The 22,662-nt window shown below is 40.6% G+C and overlaps 2 protein-coding genes across 8 annotated transcripts in view; both read left to right on the top strand.

The window, feature by feature from the left end:
• Positions 1 to 17,911, top strand: part of klhl14 (kelch-like family member 14) — a 59,399-nt gene extending 41,488 nt beyond the window's left edge. For 3 of the 7 annotated variants that reach the window (XM_077725298.1, XM_077725300.1, XM_077725301.1), the window contains exons 10-19: positions 686 to 909; positions 5,232 to 5,466; positions 6,093 to 6,996; positions 8,244 to 8,365; positions 12,724 to 12,813; positions 13,006 to 13,084; positions 13,310 to 13,500; positions 13,581 to 13,739; positions 15,168 to 15,325; positions 16,271 to 17,911. In XM_077725298.1, coding sequence (XP_077581424.1) covers positions 6,116 to 6,996; positions 8,244 to 8,365; positions 12,724 to 12,813; positions 13,006 to 13,084; positions 13,310 to 13,500; positions 13,581 to 13,739; positions 15,168 to 15,325; positions 16,271 to 16,411 — 1,821 coding nt within the window. In that variant the 5' untranslated portion in view covers positions 686 to 909; positions 5,232 to 5,466; positions 6,093 to 6,115 and the 3' untranslated portion in view covers positions 16,412 to 17,911. The other 4 variants (XM_077725299.1, XM_077725302.1, XM_077725303.1 and 1 more) reach the window with 4 other exon arrangements.
• A 219-nt stretch (positions 17,912 to 18,130) lies between these two features.
• The window catches only part of cacna1eb (calcium channel, voltage-dependent, R type, alpha 1E subunit b), a 41,813-nt gene continuing 37,281 nt past the window's right edge, over positions 18,131 to 22,662 (top strand). Inside the window, exons 1-4 of the mRNA XM_077723610.1 lie at positions 18,131 to 18,306; positions 18,663 to 18,724; positions 19,706 to 19,923; positions 22,111 to 22,541. Coding sequence (XP_077579736.1) covers positions 22,150 to 22,541 — 392 coding nt within the window. The 5' untranslated portion in view covers positions 18,131 to 18,306; positions 18,663 to 18,724; positions 19,706 to 19,923; positions 22,111 to 22,149. The remainder of the gene's footprint in view (positions 18,307 to 18,662; positions 18,725 to 19,705; positions 19,924 to 22,110; positions 22,542 to 22,662) is intronic.

Below are 22,662 nucleotides of genomic sequence, written 5' to 3'. Positions count from 1 at the left end.
CAGCAGTTGTGATTGGCTGTGACCTCTAGCAGTGCTGTTGTATTGTCTATCATTTTTATCTCATCAATCTGGTCGTAGTGATGACAGCTTGTTTTCTGTGTTGCGACTGTCAGTGAGTGGTTGTATTTTGCACTTTTTTTCACTGTGTGTTCATAAAACAGTCTTATTCTTTTTATTGTCTCGCAAGGACATTACAATGCAATTATGTTATATATTCTATCTTGTATCGTATCTAGGAGACCTGTCATTTACTAAAAAAACTACTACTACCTGAAGACACCCATCTTAGTCTCTAAACAAGGAATTCTGCATGGGAAAAATATATATATATATTTTTAATACTTATGTTTTACCTGTTAAACCCGTGGAGAAACTGCTGACTGCAAACACCTCACAGTAAGTCACAACTGTGATGGTGTGAGCAATAAATATAGCCTGTATAATTGTAAATTATTGATATCATTACGGATATTATCTCATATAAAGGTTTGTACATCTTTACGTGGCTTTCAGTGAATTTCAGTCCAATCAGGATTTGTTCCGGGACTTGATCTACTTTGTGTTCCGGCAACTGATGATTTATAAATTAAAAACTGTGTTTTTAGTCATGTAGAGCCTTTAGAAATTGACAAGTACAGAAGTTGTTTCTAATACTGTTTCTAATTACTGTTTTTTTTTTGTCTAGGAACGAGAGAGAAAATATTTGCAACTTCTCTCATCATATGATTCTGAAGGCTTGAGAACTTTGTACTAGAAGGACTTTGCTAACACAATGGGGCTCATCTTGCAGTCCTCCCAAGGAAGAACTATCAGTCCTGCTACAACAGCTTCAGCGTCCCCAGGTGACCGCGCCACTGAGCTCGTGCTCGCTCCGTCGCACCCCACTCCACGCCTGCTGCCACCCTGAAGGTAGATGCATCACACTGGGGGACTGTGCAGCAGAAGTAGCACCCCTCCTCTTTACTTCCTATCCCACCTTTAAACTCCTTCTCTGCCCCCCTGTCAAAACCACATAGGTCAGTCTCTATTACCATTTAACAACAAATTAACATTTTAGTATTATTTATTTAATTGGAGAACCTTACATACATGTTCCCATGCCTGCATACGGGTGGGGGCTGAGTGGGGGGGCACTGCACCGTCTGTTTCTCCCGGCTGCCTGCTGATTCCCTGAGGCATGTCTGTGGTGGGGGATAGAGAATAGCAGGGCTCCCTGAATGCCACATACTGTAAATGCTAAGCTGCTAGTCCTGTCTTGTTTGTCTTTTTGCCCCTGTAGATGGTTTAGGTGTCATCTGTAAGATGGCAATAATAAATACTGACATAAGTCTGTTATTCAGCTGTATTTCCACTTCCAAATTCATAGCAAGAAAGGGAAGTTGCAACCTTTGACTCCCTGGCTTATCCTCATTTGTTCCCTTCATGGTGGAAGTAGGGAGACTGTTCAGGTCTCTGTGAAGCAGCTGCTATCCATTCAAAAACTCCTGAACCTCTAAAATACTGTTTCATGACCTCAACGAGCCCCATATGCTTACACGTATTCTATTATTTGAATCAGTACTCAGTACTCAAATACTTGAACCTTCTCTATTATGAATTGATGAGAAAATCCGAGCTTTATATTTAAATGAAACGTAACTTACTTTAAAAACAACATCCGCAATGTTGATCAAGGTTATACTTCAAAGTTTGAGATGGGATTTTTCAAGTTTAAGGACTCAATTCTCCTTAAAAATACACTTTGAAATTTGAAAATCTGAAAGGTGTCAGATCAGCTGATGAAATGATTTATTGTATGTAATTGAATTTGTGTGGTAATTGAATATTGTGCAGTTGTGTATGTGTACTGCACAAGTTGAATGTAATTGGTTTAACTAACACATACTAATTCATAGATTTCAATACCATACCACAGATAGTTAACAAAAATCTATTTTTTAACAACAAGATGATATCGCCCTCTCCATGATATTAATATGATATGTTCTGTGATCTGTAAACAGCTGGTTATCTTGCTTTTCCACGATAAGAGAAAGTGCTGAGGATTTACGCTTGCTGAGCACATTTGGGCTGAATCTTTCACACGTCACAAATTGCAGATGGGAAGCAGTGATCTTGAACAGCCGATCACATTTCCGTGACCATCTGACACCTTCCATTTAGGAAAATAATACTTTCTATCTTAGCATAACCCCCTTCACCCCCGTTTTCTGTCTGCAAAAGCTAGCAAGTAGAATTATGGACTTTCTATTTGATTTGCTATTCACAACTTTACATTTTGTCCTTTTGTTTTTGTGGATTGACAGGAGGAAATGTTTAACCTCCATGATAATCAAACAAAACATGTTTGACCTTATGATGCAGTGAAGAATGCTTTATAGGTTCCTGTTCCTTATAGTCAGTAGACTTATTTATATTTGCTGTTAAAATAATAATAACAAAAGGCTGTCAGTCCAAGACCTTTATAAGGGTCTTCCTGGTCTTGACATAGTCTCTGAAGGCTTCATCGTATATAGGCGTGTAGGTGGACTTGATCTGATTTGTGTAATATGACACCCGAATATGAGTCGGGTTAACTGGCACAGAGTTGTAAATCACTGTACTGTGATTCTTTGTCTCAACGGGTTTAATTAGTCTTGAAATTCTTCTCTTATCTGATGACCCCCCCTAACCACCACCACAACCATCACCACTGCCAGTAGCACCCTCCTCTTCCTCTTTTTACCACCACCACCACCACCACCACCACCACCACTACTACCTCCTCCTCTTGCATGCACACTGCAACCATAAATGCCCCGTAGTCTGAAGACCAGCAGCCTCAGGAGACTGAGCTGCTACAAAGAGCTGAAAGAGTTTGGAAATGGTCATTTTATTGTGTTACAATGGCTCACTGGAGACTTGGGTAATTTAGTGCTAACTGAGCGCTTGTAAAGATAACAGTATGTGACTCCCAAGTGCAACACCGCCAACTACTGTAGCGCTGCCACGCATTCTCGCAACTACAACTTAAACTGTAGTAAACACCAACTAGGCATGTTTCAAATGACATTTTTATTAATGCTTTTGTTATAATCACTGGAACATTTTACCTGGATTCAAGTATGTTTACACACCCAAGTCAGTGCATGTCCATACCTATAGCATAACATTCAGTTTCATAGTATGTGAACATTCTTTCCTACCTGTCATTTCTTATAACTTTTGAATAATCTGTCAGTACCAGTCTCCTGGGAGTCCCACATGGATGTTTTTTTTCCTCTCTCTAATTGAGCTTGTCTTTAATTGGCAGTTCATCACGTCCTAATAAGTCAATCTTAACCATTTTTATAGCATTACCATTGCATGTCGTGAACTCAACAAACTTCAAGTTAGTGTGCTTATCATACTACTTATGGTATTTGTACAGAGTGTACAACTCCTAAAAGTTTGGTAACAATTGCTTTCATACATTTGAGTGTTATCAATTTACGTGTGTCAAGTTGAAAGGTATTTTGGGACATAAGATAGATTGAATGATAAATTAATGAGACAATTGTAGAGGGCTCATGAGAGATGTGCAGGTGAGGTGAGCGTTTATTTCAGTAATCTGGATAACATATCGGGGCACCCGCACTGTGTCGTGGTTACCAATATATTGTTTTCTGTCTAGTAGACCTCAATTCAGGGGTTGCCCTTTAGATTTTGATTGATCCAAGTTCTGTAGCACATAATTTCATATTTTGGAGGCCACTTGAGGCCTTAGTCCAGCAGAATGAACTCTTGATGGACCTCTGTAGGATAGATCCAGACGCAAGAGTAATTATACAAACCGGGTGTGGGCGTAGAAGGGGGAGTATGATGATGTGTGTTTTCATGTAGTGGTCTGGTTAACATGCCTGGGCTCTGTTGTGTCATGGTTAATCTAGTGTTTCCGACCTAATACATCTCATTCAGGAGGTGTAGTTTCAGATTCTTTAGATTCTTTTATTATAGCTAGAAGCGCATCGATTACGGACCTGCCAGATGGAAGGTGACCACTGTATGAGAGACCATGAAAATGGTTGAGGTAGTATAATTGTCGTAATAAGGCATCTCTTTGGTGTTACTGCATGGAGGATGCTTCTGCCAATGTTGCCATTGCCAGTTTACTTTGAATCAAGTAAAAAACTTGTATTGATTGGATTGGGTAACTTTATTCATCCCGTATACGGTGACTTACAGTATGAGTTTACTGATAGATGGTGTCAGAATGTGGTTTCAATCTTGTTTACTTCACTTTGTGTGTCCCATAGGACTATGGACGCAGTTGAAAAGTTTGAATGATCCAACACAATCATTCTATTAAGCTTAACATATATACAGATGTACTCCTGTATATTAAATGGGTTTTATATTTGCCTGTTTGTGCACATGCATATTCTAATCCAAGCTTAGGTTCGTTACTCTCATTTGTGTTCAGACGTGCGGTTATTTATTTGTTTGGCATTTTATCAGTATTCTAGCATTTCATATCATAAAAAGTAATGTCGATGAACATGCAGTGGCCTACATGTCTTATAATTTTAATGTCCGGTCTCTACATGCATTAAAACATAAGGTGCATAGTGAACATAGATTGCACGAGCAGTTTATGATGCATATGCACAAGTTGTATGGAACACCTTGCTTTTTGAAGGACTAGCTGCAGGGGGTGGGAGTTGAGGGGTTATTTTGCCGATGGAGATTAAGGCAGGGGCTTTTTGTCATTTGTGCGAGACAAGCCATTCATCCATCCAGTTCACAGCCAAAAAAAGGCTGGTCCCAGAAATTAGCAGTTTCAGCTCAGCAGCAAAGTCGCCGGGCTGTGAAGGCAGAGAGAAATTGACTAATTAGCAATGCGCACTAAAACTTGACGGTTTCTCTCCATAACAGCGAGGGGTGGAAAAAAAAACCAAGAGACTCGCCTTTTTCTCCCCCCCTTTTTCCTCTTTCCTTTCTTCCATAGATGTTTGAAATCGCAGTCATTTACGCTCGACAGTTTTTACAATAGCCTTGAGCCATAATTTTGCGAGTCTCTCCAGCATCCATACCCCTGCATGGTCTCTCTCCACCGGCCATGCACGACCGTTTCTCTCCCCAACCGTGGATTTCCTATTACTCTCGTTACGACTCACTGAGCCCCAGGCCCAAGGATAATGATGTGTTGTTTCTTGGTAGCATAATTTGTCACACGTATATTTCTTCTTCTTCTTCTTCTTCTCCTCTTGCAGAAAGCACGGCTCCCATCTTACACACTTGTACACTCCTGGTTAATTCTAAAGGAAACAAATGATCAACAAATAACGCCAAATTGGGACTTTTGGTGGGTTGGACTTGCATTTAAAAAAAAAAAAAGAAAGAAAGGCAACAAAAGAAGGGACTCCTGAGTGAGCTTTCTGGGGACCCCCCTTGGAGGATTACTTTCTTTTTTCTTGGAGTGTGTGCGTGGTGGTGAGTGTGCGTCAGGTAAGTTGTGGCTGCTCTCATCATTTAGTTGTCACAGACGCGCGTAAGTTTACGCACGCACAAATGGCGTTTTAGTCGCGATCGCTAACAAAAGTCGAATGTGTCGCGGTTAACTTTTAGTCCTTTTTACAGGAGATCGACTCTTTGTTTTTGAACGTTTTTGCGATAAAAACACGCGCGCCATAAGGGTTTTTTGGGGTAGCAGAGACGCGCGGCTGCAGGGGGCGGCGTGAGAGGAGATAGATGCTGCATGCTGCTTTCCCCAGCGGGGATCTCGCCGCTTCGTACCCGCCGAGTGGAGCCTCATTGCCGGGTAGAGCTCCGCAGATGGTCGGTCTTTCTTATGAGTCTCTTGCACCCCCGAACCACAGCCTTGGTTTTAGCGCCACATTATATTCAAAAAATAATATCTTGTGCTGCACGATGTTGGGAATTAATTGCATTTTGAGTTAGTTTTTTACTTGACCATGAAGAAGTTGAAGACTACCTAATTCCACGTGGGATGCCATTTCTGGATCAATAACTTGTACAAGAGATTGCATCTCCTCCTTTTTTTTACTTGACTGAGCCGTCGTGTATTTTAGTGCTCTGAGGTAAATGGCTTGCATGGTTTATGTGTTGCCCAGGTGGCGTCCACAGTCAGGAAACCATGTCAAGATCGGGTGACAGAACGTCCACCTTTGACCCGGCGCACAGTGACACGCTGCTGCACGGGCTCAACCTGCTGTGGAGAAAGCAGCTCTTCTGCGATGTTACTCTCACCGCCCAAGGGCAGCACTTCCACTGCCACAAAGCGGTGCTGGCGTCCTGTTCCCAGTACTTCAGGTCGCTCTTCTCCTCACACAACGCCATCGCCAACAACGAAGGCGGCAAGGGAGATGGGGGCAGCGGCAGCACCCCGTCCTCCTCACCCGACGACAAGTTGGTGACCCCCAGTGCCAGGCCCATCAATAACCTGGTCCTCCAAGGCTGCTCATCCATCGGACTGAGACTCGTTTTGGAGTACCTGTACACGGCCAATGTGACGCTTTCCCTAGACACGGTGGAAGAGGTGCTGTCTGTCAGCAAGATCCTCAACATCCCCCAGATTACAAAGCTCAGCGTGCAGTTTCTTAACGACCAGATCTCAGTGCAGAACTACAAGCAGATCTGCAAGATTGCCGCTCTCCACGGACTGGACGAGACCAAGAAGCTGGCCAACAAATATTTGGTGGAGGATGTGCTGCTTCTCAACTTTGAGGAGATGTGCGCCATGCTGGATGCCCTGCCGCCACCGGTGGAGTCCGAGCTGGCGCTCTTTCAGATGTCGGTGCTTTGGCTGGAGCACGAGCACGAAACCCGAATGCATTACGCGCCGGACCTCATGAAGAGGCTGCGCTTTGCTCTCATCCCAGCCCCGGAGCTGGTAGAGAGGGTGCAGTCGGTGGACTTTATGAGGAGTGACCCCGTGTGCCAGAAGTTGCTGTTGGACGCCATGAACTACCACCTGATGCCCTTCAGACAGCACTGCAAGCAGAGCACGGCCAGCAGGTAAGATTGAAAACATCACATGTTTTTAGTCTACTATCTTGTCAGTAAGACGTCAGTTTAGAGAATGTGGGTAAATACTTGAGATGTCACAGTGTCTTTGTATAAAGCAAGTCCGTTTTTGTAGTCATCCAAATTCCATAGCGTTTTATATTGCACAAAATGTTTATCATCACTTTTGAGCATGCGTGGGATAAATGTTTCAAGGCTTTTTAATTTTTGTTTTTCAATTAAGGTCCCTCAAAAGTTGTCTTTGTTTTCACTGTCATGTCATTGGCCAAATCAATTGCTCACATGGGCTGTACAATGTATGGCCTGCAAGCCACAGGTTGCCCACCACCCTGTTTAATAAAAAGTTGCTCTTAATTATGTCCATTTCTGCCTTAAAACAAAAATATGTTTTTTTTTCTCAGCAATTATGACGTGAGAATAAATGCATACATTTTTAATCAAATCACAAATAAGACCTTTGGTTAGGAGTTGGAATCATTGTCAGTGATGTTATAAGAATAAGTAACTATGTTCTGCATTTGTAGAACGTGTCTGTGTGTAACTGTATCTATTTCCACTTGAGGGCCTGAGTTAGGTCAGCATTGGAAATCTTCATAATTAGTTTCACATGCCACTGTATCTCTCCTCTCAATTAATCACCATTATCTTTGTCCAGGGGCTCATTTGCATATGAATAACCCTAAAATACTTCCAAGTGGGCCAGTGGCACAGAGAGAGTGAGTACAATGCTAGTGATGTAGTCGGGCATAAAAACGGACAATATAAAAAAAGGAAATAAGGTGTATATGACTGAATGTAATGGAATATGATTACTGCACATTGCCATTAATTGCCGGATTTGTGTTGGAACCCATTAGGAGCCAGGCAATTCCCCTAAATGTAACGTAATGCCCAGCACCCCGGGGTTATGCGTCACACTCAAAATCCCCCAAAACGGCCGGGGGACGTCACATGAATCATTGCAGCCAATGAGATGAAGACATTGTATAGGCAGGGTTATGTCGTCAATTGCCCTTTTCCCCTCCGGCATGGCCCCCCACAGGACCATCCTCGCTTCACAGCTAATTAGAACGATACCTTTTGAGAGTGTAATAACCACTCAATAACACAACACCATGAAAAGTGTGTGGTTTGTTCATTGGGATAAAAGTGTACAAAAGCCTTGTAAGCTGCTCAGTGGAAGCAATTGTGTTTTTTTTCTTTTAATTCATTTCAACTGTTTACTGTTGTCATTCCAGAATCCGTTCCAATAAGAGAATGCTGTTACTGGTGGGTGGTTTGCCCCCTGGACCCGATCGCCTTCCCAGCAATTTGGTCCAGTACTATGACGATGAAAAAAAGACATGGAAGATACTCACAAGTGAGTTTAAACCAAAGGATTTTATTTGAGGTTTTTTTTTTCTCTCAGCTTTCTCCTGTTCAGGGATTTTAACGGTCGTTCCTTTGGATGACTTTAACGCGGGTTAATTTGAGCGAAGGAGTTCCCTAAATCCTTCAGGTAATAATATATCACTATCACTTTTTAATATAAGTTTCTAATCAGAGCGTGACTTCACGCCATTGCAGAGCGTCACGCCTGGTTCGCCTTGTTTTTGCTGAAATATGCTACCGAGATGCATGATGAGATCCACTTGAATCTAATGATCTGCTGTGGCAGAGATTGAACTCAGGGTTTGAGTGATATCTTTGCTGAGTGGCTTTCAAATCTATCCTGATTACTTTCTTGCACTGATCAATACCGGCTGAATTGCTCTAATTATTTACCCAAACACATTATAAACGTAGTCTCGAACCGTAATGTTAACTCGTTAAATTTTAAATGAAAGAAGGCACTACCTTTTTAGACAATTTGGAATAAAATTGACTTGAAATAATTATATAAGCATAGACCTTGAAAGTGCAATATGTGGAATTATTCCCATTTTAAGGAAAATGGGGCCTAAAGGAGTGTCTTTACTTATGTCAACCACCAAAGGCACTGTTGATTTGTTCTCAAGGTTTTTTTTTTTTAATTCTTAGCATCATTCTGCTCGGTGCAAAAGTAGCATGGCAGTGGGTTTTAAAAGGAGAAGGACATGCCTAAAAAGGAATCATTGTATACTTTTGATTCTGGTGTTACTTTTCTCCTCAACATCCTTTGCATAGACTTAATTTAGGCAGAGAAAAACTACAGTTAACAAAAGTAGGCGATTGAAGGTCACCATGCCTTTGACTGAGATGTCATTTTTTTAAATGACCAATCTGGTATGCCATCTTAGTTGTTTGTGAACACAGAGTGGCAGTTGTCTTACCGGATAGGAATATATGTTCATAGAATACATTCAGAAAGAGTTCCACCACGTACTGCTTTTTAAATGATTGCTTTGTGTTTATGGCGTAAAAGTGTTTTGCATCAAATTCTGTATCACAATTGGCACTTTCAACATTTGCCTAGTTTACTGACAGACTACTTAACAAATTTGCGTTAATTGCCGCTGTAGAAATTGAACTCGTCAAGTAAGGACCCCTTTAATTTGGAGCATCAATTATCAAATAATGTAGTATTACCACTACTCACATTAGTGTGGATCATTTCATTCACTTTCCCCCCTTCTCTGCTATCCTCGACCTTTTCCAGACTCACCCCTCTATTTGCTCTCATATTGCAAAGGTCAGACTTCCAATAATGGGAAAACATATTTTTTCTATTCATTCCTATTGAGCGTGTATTTGTTGTAGGTCATTTCTCAGTGTTAGGAGATTGTTTCTTTTCTTTTCATCTGGCTGTTTTTGGAATTTTCAGACCACTCATTTTGTCACTTTTATTCCTATTGCCATCCTTTAAAAGTCAGTACATATCAATTCAGGCGCAAATTACATGTCTGGTGTTTTTTGCTCACATTTGTCTATATTCATCAGTTTGCACTCTACACGCACTGTCCTCGCTGTCATTTGCTCATTACCCTCAGCCCTCATGGGTATAACCGGCAACTAGCAAAAAGGTCAGCGGGGATTTCCATCACTCACAACTAAAAAAGTTAACACTCAAATGGTCCGTGGCCTTGCGGAAGGACAAAACTGCACAATCATCCCCTCAAACACATCAGTGGGCGTCTGATGTCGCCTGCGCACACAATGGACGTGAAAGAGAGGGAGATTATTAACATTCAATCATAACTTTCCAATGAGGCGAAACCCGAGAGGGACAGACTTTGATTAAGACATTCATCAAGATAATTTGGGAGGATTCTTGATTCTCTTGTTGTGTGTCAAACAGAGACACTTGGCATTGATCCCTTGTGAAGTTTACCATCTAGCGCACCCAAAGGAGTGTGAAGAATGACCCGTAATCGCATTCTTTGCCTGACTCAAGATAAAAGGGACTCCACCCTAACGCGGGAATAATGGCGTAAAAGAAAAAGACAAAGGAGAAAGAGCTGGCGCATTAGCTGTGGAGTCAGTCAAGCGGAGACTGCTTCAATGGAGAGGATTCTGACTCCCTCTAGTGAGCCCTTGAGCTCAGTGTAGACAGCAGACATGGAAAGAAGCCTGCAGGAGGATCTCAAAGTGAGAGGGTAGATTAACCTCATCCACTTTCATTTTACAATAAGGTCCAACACGGGGGAGAGGTAAAAGCCAATGGCATGTTTTATGTTCTTCACTATCTCAGGTATGATGCCTTACCCGCTCGCCACTCACCCGCCTGTGCACGAGCCCACCTGTAGAGTCAGGACAAATGCCGCTTCCTCCTATGTACAGACTAAACCCCCACCCGCAGAATCACCCACCAATCTTTTCCGTGAGCAAAAGATGATTTCAAGTCACTAGGCATCAAATAAAAAGCCGCCCATGCGTGGCCTATATACTGCTGACTGAACGATAATGTAAATAGCATGTAAGGGAGTTTGGCAGTCATATGGCACTTGTCTTTGAGGTGCACTGGAGGCAGGCAACCTAATCCCCTCGTTTCCTGATAAAGCTGTGTTTAGCGTACGTGGCGTTGGCTTCTCTCTCTCTTTCTCTCTCGCTTCATCCCGCCTCGCCGAGGAACGGCACATGTCAGGCAGGACCGAGTGAGATTGCCGCGAGAGGGCCAATTGGAAAGAAATGAGATTCAAGGCTGTCTAATTCTGCAGAAACTGTGATCCATCAGGCGCCCGGGAGGCGGCGGTGAAAATGACTGATGGAGACAGACAGGTGGGCCTTAACATTCCACTGATTTGTGCTCTACCAGAGCCCCCCACCCCACCAACCCACCACCTCACTCGAGATTTATTGAGTGAACACGATCATGTTCATTACCACTGTCACCCAAAACCATTTCTCCACATCTCAATGGGGGTCACTACAACAAAAAAAGATGAAGGACTGCCAGGGAGTGCAGAAGCAGGTGAACCCCATCAAAAATTCATATTCCCGATAACGAGGACACACGCTGAATCTTAGCACTCTTAGAGAAAGGTTTTGGAATTTCTCTCACCATTTATGCCGTCCTGGTGATGGTTTATTGACTGAAATGGTCTTTCCACGAATTGTTTTTGCAGTAGTGGAAGCATAAAATAATCAAGAATGATAAATAAGATGGCTGGAGTCTTCTACAATCCATTGATTATTTAATTTTATCCCACCCACCAGGAAAATTTAAACGAGTGGTTAGCACTACTTTCTCAGATAGATAAGGGTTCTTGTACGTTCCTTCCATGCTGGGTACAGATTGACTTACTCACAGTGAAGTCAAGGTTAAACTGATGTTTGACAGTTGATGTTTGATTGGGCACAATGCCAAAAGGCAACGCCGTAGTGGATCAGCCAATTTACCGGTACTCACAGGATGCCACAACCTATTTTGTTGGATGTATGGTGAAAGGTAATAAGCAAGGTTCATCTGTCATCTAATACATGAGTATTTTTTTGTGGTATTGGTGTTGATTTATATGTGAAAGACCCTGGAGCAGTGAGTACTTCCCTAGAAAAGTTTGAACAGTATTTTACGTGTCAGATTGAAATATTGTGTCAACACGGGGTATACAATTTGATTTCCTTTCATAATCTAATGATTTATTTCAAATTAATCTGCCGTTAAATGAAACATTGTTCCATTTTTCTGAAATAAGCATCAGAATTGGCAATTCAGTACACTCAAATTGTACTAAATGTGAATATTCACCAAGGGTTTTGTGTAAAAATACTACATAAACTTGAACCCACAGGACAGACAATTTGTTTTTATTGTTGTTATTGTAATAAATTTGAAACACAACATGCTGATAGTTTTGCTGGGAATTACATAACTCAGTGAACCAGTCCCTGATGGTGTGGTAGTACATTCGCCTGGCTTTGGCACAGGCAGGCTGTGATCGATTCCCACTCAGTGGCAATTGGATTGTGAGTGCAAATGATTGTCTGTTTCTGTGTGTGCCCTACAACTGAGTTGCGATTTGTTTGCCCAAAGTCAGCTGTAATTGGCGATTGACGATTTATATAGAATACGGAAGGGGAAATACTTTTTTTCCCATTTTATACGGTGTTTCTGTGGTACAGCTGATAATGTTTTGGATGGATCTTGAATTTTTACTCTCAATAAACAGGATCATTGTACTCTACTGTAGCCAGGAAAATACTATACTTTTTGTGTACCACTAATGCTCATTAGTAAGTGTTGTTTATGGTTGTTCTGGGCTTGCTCCTTAGCATTGACATTATTCAAGTGTAATTGTATTGCTCTTGTGTCTCACGCAGTAATGCCTTACAACAGCGCCCATCACTGCGTGGTAGAGGTGGAGAACTTCTTGCTGCTGCTTGGCGGAGAGGATCAGTGGAACCCCAATGGTAATAAGAACGTACCTCATTCTCCATTCAAAAACAACACCCTCCTGTCAAACTTGTATTTATTTGGCACGGAAAAGTAGCAACAGAATATATGGGTGTGAAGTAGTGTTTTTTTGTGAAACTGACATAACAAGTCAGATATGGAAACTGTAGAAATCTGATGATGAACATATATTTCCTCCTTTCTTGTAGGAAAACACAGCACAAATTTTGTAAGTCGCTACGATCCCAGATTCAACAGCTGGATACAACTTCCTCCTATGCAGGAGAGGTGAGTCTACCTTAAGATCATTTTGTTGAAATAATTGATTGAACAGATAAAACCACAAACACGGTCAGGAAACATTAATTTGACTTTTTAATGGCTTATGTTTTTTGCTATGATGCAATGTATGAGTACAAGGTAACAAGTCCTAATTAACCCAAATGACAATGGTGCTACAGTTATTTTTGCACTACCTTCTTTGACATGTCACGGGCGTCATTCCCATCTTAGGAGAGCCAGCTTTTTCGCCTGCCGCCTAGACAAGCACCTGTACGTGATTGGCGGTCGCAACGAGACAGGTTACCTCTCTAGTGTGGAGTCATACAACTTGGAGACCAACGAGTGGAACTACGTGTCGTCTCTACCGCAACCACTGGCTGCCCACGCGGGAGCGGTGCACAACGGCAAGATCTACATATCAGGTCAGTGAAAACAAGAAGTACAAATTGTACAATATGTTCATAGAAAATGCCCAGTTTAATGGCGAGTTTACCTCTTACAGGCGGTGTCCACAACGGCGAGTATGTGTCCTGGTTGTATTGCTACGACCCGGTAATGGATGTGTGGGCCCGCAAACAGGACATGAACACAAAGCGCGCCATTCACACGCTGGCCGGAATGAACGATCGCCTCTATGCCATCGGGGGGAATCATTTGAAAGGTAAGCGACTGAGCGTGTCGGAAAACTATCAGGAGATTGATCGGTTTTTTGGGGGTCTGCGGTTGTGAGCGGGTTACCGTGACCTGCAGTTTGCCTACTTTCTCTTTTCACGAGTTATACAACACAATGTTGGTTTTCAGCACTTTGCTGTTTATATCAAAATTTGATATACCATCTGTATGACCTTTATTTCATTGTATTGTACAGATTTCTTACGCTTAAACTCATCATGTTTGGGTTGGAATCCTCAATTTAAATTCATATACCGACTTTAAAAGCCTATCCTCAAATCATAAATATACTACTTCAGCAACACTTGCAACTAGACGCAAGTTCGACATCAGATTTTGACGTCCAAATCAAGTTAAGACACCCTAATTTAAAAATAACAAAACATGTATTTGAAGCACAACCTATTATTCAAAATCATAATTTCAAGAGTTTTTAAAACCCTATATTTATATGTCAACAGTCATGTCAGGCTTCACTACCTGCAAGATCCAAAAATGTGTCGGATAGCTGATAACAGTCTGTGAAGGAGATCAGATTTTCACTCACCTTCAAGGCTCTATTCAGGGATTACTTCATGGTGTCAAAGAAAGAACTATATTGATTGTGGGGAATATCAAACATGAGTCTCACAAGATATGTGAAGCAGGTGAAATCAGTGCCTGTGACCCTTTTTTTTCAACGCTCTGCCAAGTGCCGTTTTACAGACACACACGCCATATGCACACTCATTTTTTTCAGATTGTTTCACTGTCAAGGCAAGAACATTATTGATTTTAACCATCATACATTTGTGAGTGTCACGTTCATACGCATACAAAACCCTTTTCGACACTCTTTTATAGTTATTTGCCAATTTTCATCTTCAAGTTTCCATTCCAGGATTATGCCTCTATGTGAAATCAATATCTTAATGATCTTATCAAAGCCAGTTCATAGGTAGCTTGATTGATTTGGTAAACATGGGTCGTGACTTATCTGCCAAGTATTCCACCTTTCCACCATTCTTAAGTTCTTATAGGACTGGAACTCAAAAGTGAACCGTATTCGATCCAATTAATGTTTAATTCACTTGTAAATTATCACTGCCAAGCCTCCCCGTTTGAACAGATTGGACGTCTATTGCCATCGGTGATTGCTAATGACTTAAGCAACAACTAGTGGGTTCCAATCTACCTGTGACAATTTGCGTGGGTTTTCTCCGGGTGCTCCGGCTTCCGCCCACAACCCCAAAATATCCGTGGTATTCTGATTGACCACTCCAAATTGTTATGAGTGTGTTTGCGAATGGTTCTTTGTCTCCCCTCTACTGCCTGTAGTTGGCTGGGATAGGCTCCAGCACCCCTCGCAACCCATGAGGATGCGCGACATGGGAAACGGATGAATGAATGAACGTCTTTCTCTGTTCTCTGCTTACAGGATTCTCTCATTTAGATGTTATGTTAGTGGAGTGTTATGACCCTAAAGCCGACCAGTGGAACATCTTGCAGACCCCCATCTTAGAGGGGCGCAGCGGCCCAGGCTGCGCCGTCCTAGATGACAGCATTTTCCTGGTTGGTGGTTACAGCTGGAGCATGGTACGCTCTTTTTATTTTATTTTACTGTTAAATATTTATCCTGAACCGATAAGATGCATAGAGTTACGAAATGGTCATGTATTCCATCAATTAAGAATAAAAATGGAAATCATTTTGATTTATTATTTCAATGCAGGCAGTTAGATCCATCAGACACTCACCATCAATTAGTTTTTTCACGTGTCGACATTGCAGATGACAAAATTAATAAACTGTACAAACTTGTATGAACTCAAATGCATGCATCTTTAGAGCCTTGACATGCTGTCTTCTAAAAATAGGCATATCCTAATGTACATGAAAAATCCTTCTTGTAATGCAAGAAAGATAGTATATGCTCAATCTGCGGGGCATATAAAAAAAGGAGCAATTTTATAGGAATGTATTTTACAAGGGGAGGAAGGGGAGGAGGAAGGCTATCAGAGGAGCATCTTGTAAACGGACTTGTAAAACACGACTTGTTAGTTAAATGGAAATTATCACTGTAAATATATACATATATATATATATATATATATATATATATATATATATATATATATATATATATATATATATATATATATATATATACACACATATATATATATATATATATATATATATATATATATATATATATATATATATTCAAGAAAAACATTTTTTTAATAAAATATAAGATGAGATATTTAACCTTAAAATTAACAATGGAATTAAAAGGTGTATGAATGCACATAGCAACCAAACACTTGCATGGCATTCTACATTTTAATTTGCCTTAAATGACCTTTTTTTAATTGTAACAAAACATTTTGGGCAGAGGAAGACAGACTTGCTCCCCAAAAGTATGACCTACATATATGTATTATCTTGGGGAAAAACTATCTTTTTTTTGGAAAAATTATGACTTTTGACTATTGAATCAGGCTTTTTCAATTAAGAAAACCATGACCTTTTTTACAGGGGGCATATAAATCGTCAACTATCTGCTACAGCCCTGAGAAGGCCACATGGACAGAGCTAGAAGGTGAGGTAGCGGAACCGTTGGCCGGCCCGGCTTGTTCTACCGTCATCCTACCCGCGTGTCTCCCTTTCAACAAATGACAACTAATCCAGCCCAGAGTTGGCAGCCACAATGATGATTGGGAGGAATATCGCCCGTAAGTGGGCATAAACTTTACTACCCACTTGTGTTCAGTTCTATGGGAGTATCAATTTTTTCTTTTACAAGTTTGACCAGAGCACTTTGGCTATTTCCCTCTGAAGGGGTAAAGTTAGGAAAGGACAGCGTTGTGTAAATCAAGTCTTTAAACTAGTCACCTTCGTGGGGGCTGATTTACTGACACTGTCAATGGGTGTTTTCTTCTATTCTGTAGCACGCGTTAGCTCAATGCTACCTTTCTAGTCCATCGTATATATACTGTACTCATGAATTCCACATGTGAAGGGAAAGACAAACAAGCAGACGGAAAGAGAGGTCATTCCCACTGGATGTTGGCGATTGACCAGGACTGGGTGAGTTCTTCTTCATGTAAAAATAGTTATTGTGGGTAACTGGGTGTAACACATGGTCACCTGCTTAAACATACTTTCTTTTATTTCTCATGTCAAAGTGGGAGTATTTGTCATATTTTTTATAATGCAGTATTAAAAAAAACATCTTGGAGAGTTCCAAAAGTTCAGTCCAAGGTAAGAAATGTCATGAAGGTTTTCTCACTCATTTATTTAAGGGAAAATTTCAACTGATTAATTAGTGATACATGTTATGTATGACATTTTGATTGTACAATCAATTGGAATTGCTCGCTATTGTACTGGAAGCATGCAAATTGAGTGGAAGAAAAACGTGAAAACGCCACCTACAGCAGGATAATGGCGTGTTACAATCTTTCATTTATGGGAAGGAGTATCAGAGCAGCTCTATAAAGCATAATAATAATAATAATGATGATAATTCTACACTACAAAAAATGAAATCATATTAAAACAAATTTGTTGCTGTTTTGTTTTTTCAAAAGTTTTTCTTGAGGGAAGAAAATATTCCAAAGAAATAAGTTTTTCAATAACAAGAGAAACAATGCAATATTAATTAAAATTAGGGAAGTTATTCAATTAGGACCTTATTTGGATTTGGAGTATTGTAAAATTTCACCTTTTCCTAGTAATTACGTATTTTGATTTTGTTATAAAAATATTACTTGCATCATGATGAAAGAATTTTGGTTCAGAGGGGGAAAAAAAGCTTGATTCAGATTTGAAGATTAAAACTTTTTTCACTTCAAAAGATTCAGGCTTTTCTGTAATAAATATCTTTTTGGCTTACATTTCTTTTTATTTTTCATTTTAGGCACTTATACTCCTTCAATATAACCATACAGTGGATCTTAATGCACTATTTGTGAACCCGTGAGTTCACTGAAATGTAAATTCATTATTGTATTGTGTTAAACTAAAAACAAAAAGAAACAAAGAAAAAAAACTTTCAGTACAAGTAAGTCTAGTCTTGTCTATGTTACTGAGTTTTAAAAATGATAAAAGAAAATGTTGAATCTAAATGTTAAATCCTGTAAAGATTTGTTGACTTGAATCTTGTATATAATGGCTTGCTGCAGTGAAACATTTTTGGATTTATTCTCAAATCCTGTTTACTGTATGTCCTTTGCATTTTAGACTATGGAAATAAACTGATTCTTGATGACTAAATACTCTTTCCATTCAATTCCTACTTTTTCTTCTTTTTTTTCTCCTACTAAAACAGTTGCAGCTTTAATGTACTCACCTGCAGAGAATACATTAAAGGACTCTTAAATCAGTGTGCTCAGGCAGAAAGCCCGTCAGCTCCATTGTGAGTTACCTCTTCATTTGCTTGGGGAATAACTACAGTGAACACAGGTGACCTTTTAATTAAAAGTGTGGCAAATTACAGCACAACGATTTTTAGTCACAGGAAAAGGACACGCGTTTTCAACAGTTCTTTTGTGGCCAGTGCGCAACAATAGGTAAGAATACTATGAAAATAGCCATTACCTTTACATACTGTAATTATTGAACCTAGAACTAAGTAATAATTTTGTGGTCAGCTTGCTAAAACAAGAACTGCTGTAATCTAACCTTTTACTGTTTTTTTTTACATTAAAAAGTTCAATACTGCCATGTTTCTGGGTATCCACAGGTTTTTTAGTCCCACAAAATGACAACTCACCAATTCAGTGCTTTACAGGTCAAATCTGTTGATTGCAGTCAGGTGTTGTTCCTTGTTTCACCAGAAACCTCATTGGTTAAACTGAACTAAACAAACAAAGCCAAGAACTCGCTGCAGTCCTGTTTGGAATAAGTGGCCATTTTTGCTCTACAGGTGAAGTCTGCAAGGAAGGGAGAGCCAGCATGTTAACTGACTACTTCATAACCTACAAGCAGGTATAAGATGTGTTGTCATGTTGGATGAAATGTTATGATCCTCCAATGAGGATATTATTCATCCAAGAGAGAATGTTTGGTATCCAAATGAGAAAATTTCCCACCCAAATGAGAAACGTTCTCACCCAAATGAGAAACTTTCTCTCCCAAATGAGAAATTTTCTCTCCCTATTTGAGAAATTTTCTCTCCCTAATGAGAAACATTCTCACCCAAATGAGACACGGTCTCACCCATATGAGAAACTTTCTCACCCAAATGAGACACCGTCTCCCCCAAAAGAGACACTGTCTCACCCAAATGAGAAACTTTCTCACCCAAATGAGAAACTTTCTCACCCAAATGAGACACTTTCTCACCCAAATGAGACACCGTCTCACCCAAATGAGACACCGTCTCACCCAAATGAGACACCGTCTCACCCAAATGAGACACCGTCTCACCCAAATGAGACACCGTCTCACCCAAATGAGACACCGTCTCACCCAAATGAGACACCGTCTCACCCAAATGAGACACTTTCTCACTCAAATCTTTGAATGGAACATTTTTATTATATTTTTATAATATTCTCATATTGTCTTTGCAACATTCCTGCAGAAGTTTTGAAAGGTTAGCTTTTAAAAAATTATATTTGATCCCTGGTATTTTTTTTTCAATCGATTCTACCACAGCATCCCCTCATAGCTTTAGTCTACCATCTAGTGGTGACTCTTCAAGCTATTCACATTAAATGGTCTTCAATGCACCTGTAGCACCCAGCTGAGTTGCGCTTAGGTGTTCTTTGAATGTTCACTAGTATAGAACAGAGAACAATTTTGGACATTGTTTCTTGTTTGTAGAAAAAGAAAGGCACACAAAGTGACTCATAACACGGCAGCCGGTTGGGTGGAGTGAGGAGGGGAGGAGGGGGTCTCTGGCTTGCCGTCGGTGGTGGGTTCGCTTTATTTCTACACTCCTCTTGTTTATGCTCCTCCGTGTAGGGAAGGAAGGAACGCTTCTCCCTGGCTTCCATCCACTAGGGTATTTATAGCCCCCTCGACGGGAGTCATCACTCAAGGAATCTATGTGAAAGCATCCTCTTCATCATCAGCATCCTTCTCATCCTTGCTCTCAACTTGTGTGGAGCGGGCAGGGAGGGTCTGCATAGAGAATGCGACCTCAGCAGGACTCCGTGAAGGAATAAGAGCGTCTTGTGGAGGTAAAAGTGCTTCTTTGTTGTGTGTCACTTAGATGGGTTTGACATGTCCGCAATTATATTTAGCAATCTTGTTAAAGAATGTTCTAAAGGTTCAACAGAAGCCAATGAACAGGTCTTAATATATGACTAATTGGCGAATTGCTCCCCTTAATGGGCTTTAAGTACACTGTGCCTGTGTGCGCATTGGTAGTTGGGCGGGCTATTTAAAGCAAAAATGGATGGTAATCACTTTCTCTAATCACATTCATCACTTTAAATCATTTTTGCAACAATCGTTTTTGGAGGATCATCAATTCCACTGACTTATTTGATTGTGCATACATTGTGTTTTATTTTATTATCATTTCCATTACTTTATTTCATCCAGCCCAGCTTGTCATTTTCATTCCATCATTCTCTGAACTGTTTATCTTCACACATATCATGGGGGTGCTGGAGCCTATCCCAGCTAATTACGTGCACCAGGTAGGGACACCCTAAATTGAGGGCCAGCCAATTACAAGGCACAGGGGGATGGACAACCATTCACATTTACACTCATACCTAAGGGCAATTCAGATTCTACCATGCATGTCTTTGAGATGTGGGAGGAAACCGGAGTACCCAGAGAAAACCCACGCAGGAGAACATGTAAACTCCACGCAGTGTGGACCAACTTGGAATCGAACCCACAACCCCATTTTTAAAATTAAATATCTAAAAATGTTAAGACAAGTAAAATATTGACAAATATCATTGTCATAAATTATACAATTTTGAAATGATTATAATGAATTATGATACAGATTTGTTTTTAACCCTATAGGCACATTTTTGGGTTGTATTTGATTAAATATTTAAACAGATGGCACAGGGATCGAGAGCTTAGTTTTTTTTGCCTCACAATCAACATCCTCTTTTTGAAAGAATCTAAAGTGTGCATTTCTCTTTGCTCGTGTTAGTTTTCGGAGGATGATGCATTCAAATAAGAACACCTATCGAAAACCATTGACATATTGCATCTGCAGCAAAATTAAGGTTCACTGAACTCAATAAGATTGGTTTGCAATGTGGGTGGACGGTTCGAGAATTCTGAAAGGACTAAAGCAAGCACAGGGAGAATAAAGTGGACTCTGCAACTTTTTGTTGATTGGTGGCATGTAACCTGCTACCCGCAGTCTTTCTGCTATAAACAGTTGACGTTTGACGAGTGAGTCACAGTTGAGCCTCGACCTCTCCCACACTCGTCCCCTTTTAGTGACTCTGGCTGCAACGGAACCCTCTTCTTCACGCCTCCGTCTTTTGACTCTTGCTACTCTCGTTAAAGGGGATAAAAAAGAAATGTACATTCGTTTCTATTTTCTATTCAGAAAGTATAGAGAAATGTGCCCTACTTTTATCATTTACTGCCTTAAGTGCCATTTCCTGTTCTACAATAATTGTTACATTTGACTTTTTGACCATAAATGTGTCAGTAAAGCAGAAGAATATATATTCAGTTCTACGCTTCTTATCTCTCACTCTGCCTCTTGGCTGGTGAGAGCAGCAGGAATATATTATTTCCCATTTACTCTTCTTTGATTATTATCAGAAATTATTGCAGTTTTTTTTCATCATGCAAAAATGTTTATTTCACTAATGTGATTTTTCTTGTTTGCACTTTACTCCTAATTCAGTGCAAAAGTGAGAGGTGGATTTTGGTTTAAAAAAAAAGGCAGATTGCTTAAATTGGTTGCCTCACTTCTGTCAGTCTGCCCCAAGGCTGTGGCTACAATAGCATCATATCTCCATGCAGTGTGAAGTGAATGCATATTGTGATGTGAAAGTATGAAATAAATCCATTGTTTTATTATAATTATTGGTTTCAATTAATACATCAGTTGATAAGAATATTTTTCCTTTGTCTGAGTTGGATGTAAAGACTTTCAAAAGTGGCAAGACTGCAATTTAAGCACGTCATATTTCTTTCATTTCTAATGCGTGTTAGAGTAGAACAAATAAAAAGTATTTTGTATGTCCTGATAATAAGAAAAAACTAATGTGGAGATAAATCACATCAAAAGCATGCTTCTGGTTCTAAAAAAATGTTAAAATGAACCCTAATAAATCCAATTAGCCCTTATCCTTGTTATTTATCAACAATCATTTCTTAAAGGAATGTTTACTGATCCACAATGTGATTTTTTTTCTCTCCTTTTGTGTGCACAGGGCTCCTTTTTTACAAGGTGACCCGATCCCAGTGTGGAGATGTTTACGAGTTCCAATCAGTCCCTGTCCCGCTCACTCACGCCCACCATGTGCGGTTCTGGTGTGCAGCAGCGGGTCCAATCCTCCCTATCCCTCCCCGAACCCGAGCCTTGGAGGAAGTCTCTTCCGGTCCCCCGTCCCGGCCTGGCTCAAAGCGTCCGTTCCTGCTCCCTGCAGGTACCTCATGCCGAGTTCTTGGAACTTCCCGCTCGGGCGGCCAGCTTCGACCTGCCCTCTGGCGGAGCGGACGATTCTGACCGGGGTTCGGGGTCGCCCAGCCCGCACGCTGTCCTCCGAAGACGTGGAGGCCTTGTGGAGCAGAAGGATATCATCATGGCTCACCAGGCGCACAAGATCCAGAGCACGCCGCAAGCTCGCAGGAAGGAGTGGGAGTGAGTACGACAATTCTGAACCCTTTTTTGTTCTCCCCAATTTATGCCGAAGCCAATATGCACGCTTATAGACTGTGTGGGGAATTGCATTCTTGTTTAGCATTTTGTTCTGTTCGCTTTC

This window comes from Stigmatopora nigra, chromosome 9, assembly GCF_051989575.1.
Source record: "Stigmatopora nigra isolate UIUO_SnigA chromosome 9, RoL_Snig_1.1, whole genome shotgun sequence".
NCBI classification, from domain to species: Eukaryota; Metazoa; Chordata; class Actinopteri; order Syngnathiformes; family Syngnathidae; genus Stigmatopora; species Stigmatopora nigra.
Note: the sequence above shows the minus strand (reverse complement) of the source record. Positions and strands in the feature narration are given on the sequence as shown.